The sequence below is a fragment of the Coturnix japonica genome, chromosome 21, assembly GCF_054131305.1.
Source record: "Coturnix japonica strain WE chromosome 21, WE-NBRP24, whole genome shotgun sequence".
Lineage (NCBI taxonomy): Eukaryota > Metazoa > Chordata > Aves > Galliformes > Phasianidae > Coturnix > Coturnix japonica.
Genome location: NC_140683.1, coordinates 1667786 through 1672033, shown reverse-complemented (window position 1 = coordinate 1672033; position 4248 = coordinate 1667786). Strand labels below are relative to the sequence as shown.

Here is a 4248-nt window from a genome sequence, read left to right as displayed (position 1 = left end):
CCAACTCAGCCCCGCAGCAGCTCCTGGCCCATAGATCTGACCCACATGTGCCCCACAGCAGCTCCAAACTCATAGATCTTACCCACATCAGTCCAACAGCAGATTTTGCACCATAGATATGTCCCTCATCTGCCCCACAGCTACTCCTGCCCCATAGATCTGACCTACATCATCCCCTCTGCAGCTCCTGCCCCATAGGTCTGACCCACATGTGCCCCACAGCAGCTCCTGCCATATAGATCTGACCCACATATGCCCCACAGCAGCTCCTGCCCCATAGATCTGACCCACATCAGCCACACAGCAGCTCCTGACTCATAAATCTGACCCCATCAGCCCCACAGCAGCTCCTGCCCCATAGATCTGACCCAAATCTTACCCACAGCAGCTCCTGCCCCATAGATCTGACCCACATTTTCCCCAAAGCAGCACCTAACCCATAGATCTGACCCACATGTGCCCCACAGCTGCTCCTGCCCCATAGATCTGAACCACAGCAGTTCCTAACCCATAGATCAGACCCAAATCTTCCCTACATCAGCTCCTGCCCATAGATCTGACCCACATCAGCCGCACAGCAGCTCCTACCCCATAGATCTCACCCACATCAGCCCCACAGCTGCTCCACGGCACAACTTTCATTCTTGATTAATGAAAGCATTCTTGGCAAATGCTTTCGCTTTAGTTCGTCTTGCGCCGGTCCTCGAATTTCACCTCTAGCGGCACAATACGAATGCCCCCTGCCGCCCCTCTTAATCATGGCCCCGTTTCCGAAAACCAACAAAATAGGACCGGACTCCTATTCCATTATTCCTAGCTGGAGTATTCCGGCGGCCGTCCTGCTTTGAACACTCTAATTTTTTCAAAGTAAACGCTTCGGGCCCCGCGGGACACTCACTTAAGAGCATCGAGGGGGCGCCGAGAGACAGGGGCTGGGACAGGCGGTAGCTTGCCTCGCGGCGGACCGCCAGCTCGATCCCAAGATCCAACTACGAGCTTTTTAACTGCAGCAACTTTAAGATACGCTATTGGAGCTGGAATTACCGCGGCTGCTGGCACCAGACTTGCCCTCCAATGGATCCTCGCTAAAGGATTTAAAGTGGACTCATTCCAATTACAGGGCCTCGAAAGAGTCCTGTATTGTTATTTTTCGTCACTACCTCCCCGGGTCAGGAGTGGGTAATTTGCGCGCCTGCTGCCTTCCTTGGATGTGGTAGCCGTTTCTCAGGCTCCCTCTCCGGAATCGAACCCTGATTCCCCATTACCCGTGGTCACCATGGTAGGCACAGACAGTACCATCGAAAGTTGATAGGGCAGACATTCGAATGGGTCGTCGCCGCCGCGGGGGCGTGCAATCGGCTCCAGGTTATCTAGAGTCACCAAAGCCGCCGGGCGAGCCTGGGTTGGTTTTGGTCTGATAAATGCACGCGTCCCCGGAGGTTGGCACTCGTCGGCATGTATTAGCTCTAGAATTACCACAGTTATCCAAGGAACGGGAGGGGAGCGACCAAAGGAACCATAACTGATTTAATGAGCCATTCGCAGTTTCACTGTACCGTCCGTGTGTACTTAGACATGCATGGCTTAATCTTTGAGACAAGCATATGCTACTGGCAGGATCAACCAGGTAGCCGCGCCAAAGGGCGACGACCCGACGCGCCCGACCCGCCGACGACCGCTCAACCGTTCCCTCTCTCGCCCTCGGGTCCGACTCAGTCGGCCCGCGGGGCTCGGCTTCGACGCCTTGCCCCTAACGTCCTTCCCTTCGCGGGTCGATGGCAGCGGCCGACGGGGCGAACGCCTCTCGGCAGGGAAGGGCGGCCCTCCGCGTCGCTCGCTCGCTCGCGCGGGCGGACCGGCGGCGGGAGAGGCACGCCCGCTCCCCGAGGGCGGACCCGCGCGCCTCCCCCATGCGGGGAAGGAGCGGGCGCCGCTGCGCAGCTCGCGTCGTCGCGCGCCTTTTCGCCGGCGGCGCGCTCCGGGCTCGCGCTGCGGGAGCCGGACACGCGGCACGGCACGGCGGCACCGGCCGGGGCTGACCCGCCCTCCGGGACCGGCGGCGGGCGAGCGGGAAGCGGAACCCCGCCGCCTGAGACTGGCGGACGCGCTAGAGGAGAAGGCGACCTCAAGGTGGACGCCGCCCCAACACCGGAGGCTCTTTCCCGAGGCGGCACGCTCCGCAGCGGGCGGGGACGTCGGAAGGAAACCCCACGCACGCGGACCCCAGCAGCCCAAGAGGCGGTGGGGAGGCCGGCGGACGCCCCCGGCCCTTAACTTTCTAGCCCCTCGCCTCGCTTCCCCGAACGGACGGTTTCCCTCGTTTGACACCCCGCCGGCTTGCTGCTCGCGGCCGGCACTCGCCGGGTCCCGAGCAGGGGTTGGCGCTGGCGCCTCGCTCACGACCCACTGGGTACTCCTGCGGCTCGCGGGGCCGCTCGGCCATCACACTGCCGCGCTCGGTCGGGCGAGCTCTCGGCCGCTCTCGGAGCGAGCCGGAGAGCGCCTCACCTCGCGTACGACGGGAAGCGAACCGGAGAGGAGACCGCCCGTGCCTGAACACCGGACGCCGCAGCGGCTTCCCCGGGACGGGGAACGCAGAGGCGCCGGCCCGCCGGGGGCCCTCACCGACGCGACCCGAATGGCCTCATCGATCGACGGAAAGAAAGGGGGAGCAGGGAGGGAACGGGAGGGGTAGGGTGCGGTGAGGTAGAGGAGGAGGGACGTTGGGGGAAGGCACGAGCCCTTCCACCCGGGCGCGGCGGAATGACCGCACGCGCACGTGCGTGTGGGTGTGCGTGGGCAACGTCCGCCGAGAGGTGCTCGCCCTTGCCTGAACACCGGCCCGCCCCACGCCGCCCCGAACGACACGGGGAGCGGGATTGAGCCGGCCCGCCGGGAAGCCTCTCCGACACGCCCGAGGAGCGCCACGGTGGATCGGGTCGGGGCTCCCGCGTGCGAGTGAGAGCGGTGCGAAAGGGAGAACGCGGCGTCGCCGACGCGACAAGCGAGCTCTGGGTCCCCCTTCTCCTTCCCTCGTGACGGCGGGACCCGCCGGGGACGCCCCCGGCCCTTCTGCGTCCGACTGCCGGCCGCCCGGCACGCCGGCCCGCGCCCTTTTCTTCCCTCTGCCTGCCTGTCTGCCTTCCTTCCTCCCTCCCTCCTCGGGGCTCTTCCCATGGCAGCGCGGCGCGGGGAGACGCCTGCCCACGCTCGCTCACTCTCTCGCGCCTTTCGCCCCGATTTTGGCGGGTTCCCCGCTCGCGGAACGAGCGAACGCCAGAGTCCAGGGCCGAACTGCGACACGGGCAGCGAACATCCGACTGACGGAGGCCACCGGACCAAACGAACCAAGCGGCGCACCAGAGAGCCACAACCGAAAAACTCCACAGCCCGGCGCTCAACCGCGCTCGCCTGCGCCCGCTCGTTGCTGCCTCTGGAGACGAGCACGCGCTCGCTCCTGCAGACGAAAACGGAAGGCGTAAGAAAAAACTGCTTCGGAAAAGAACGGCGCTGACTACCGGCAGCGGCGCCGAGGGTAAGCGGCGCTCTCCGTCGACGTAGCGGTAGGTAAGAAACTACAGCGACCCCCCAGCAAGCTCCGGAGCTTTAGCGCCCCCCATCTCACAGGGCGGCAAAGCCTAGCCGAAAGCGGGTAGACCTGGCAGTTACACGCAAGCCGCACGGGCAGCGACACCTAGCCGCCGCCGCCGAGCACCACGGCCCGCTCGGAGCCGGGTAGACCGTGCCGACCAAGCCGAGCCGCATAGGCAGCGACCCCAAGCCGCCGCCGCCGAGTACCACGGCCGGCTCGGAGCCGGGTAGACCGTGCCGACCTAGTCGAGCCGCATGGGCAGCGACGCCTAGCTGCCGACGCCGTGCCCCCCCCCCTCTTCCCCCCCCCCCCCCGGAGACGCTCGGATCCGGGTACACAGTGCCAGCGCAGCGGAGCAGCCACTAGAGCGGCACTTGGCCGCTTCCGCGGAATGTCCGAGCCGAGCTGAGTCCGCCTGGAGAGCCTGGACCGTGTCGCCGTGGCTCAGATCGCCCGACTCCGCCGAGGAGCGTCTGAGCCGAGCGGAGCCTGCCGGGAGAGGATGGACCGTGCCGGCGCACCCGAACCTCCGCGGCTGAGACCCCCCGGACGCCGCCGCGGAACGTCCGAGCCGAGCCGAGCCCGCCGAGAGCGGTTGGACCGTGCCGGCGCACTCGTGCCGCCGCGGCTCAGATCGCCGGACGCTTCCGAGGAAC

General features: G+C 65.5%; 1 protein-coding gene and 1 pseudogene across 1 annotated transcript; one reads left to right on the top strand and one right to left on the bottom strand.

The window, feature by feature from the left end:
• Nucleotides 1–590: 590 nt before the first annotated feature.
• On the bottom strand, nucleotides 591–1630 carry LOC146757432 (18S ribosomal RNA; annotated as a pseudogene).
• Nucleotides 812–3116, top strand: LOC146757431 (uncharacterized). Its single transcript, XM_085520780.1, is given in 9 exon segments — nucleotides 812–1647; nucleotides 1649–1882; nucleotides 1884–2024; nucleotides 2027–2058; nucleotides 2060–2099; nucleotides 2101–2285; nucleotides 2287–2596; nucleotides 2598–2747; nucleotides 2749–3116. Coding segments are annotated over 9 exon segments (1500 nt in total). The 5' UTR covers nucleotides 812–1530; the 3' UTR covers nucleotides 3040–3116.
• The last annotated feature ends 1132 nt before the right edge of the window (nucleotides 3117–4248 follow it).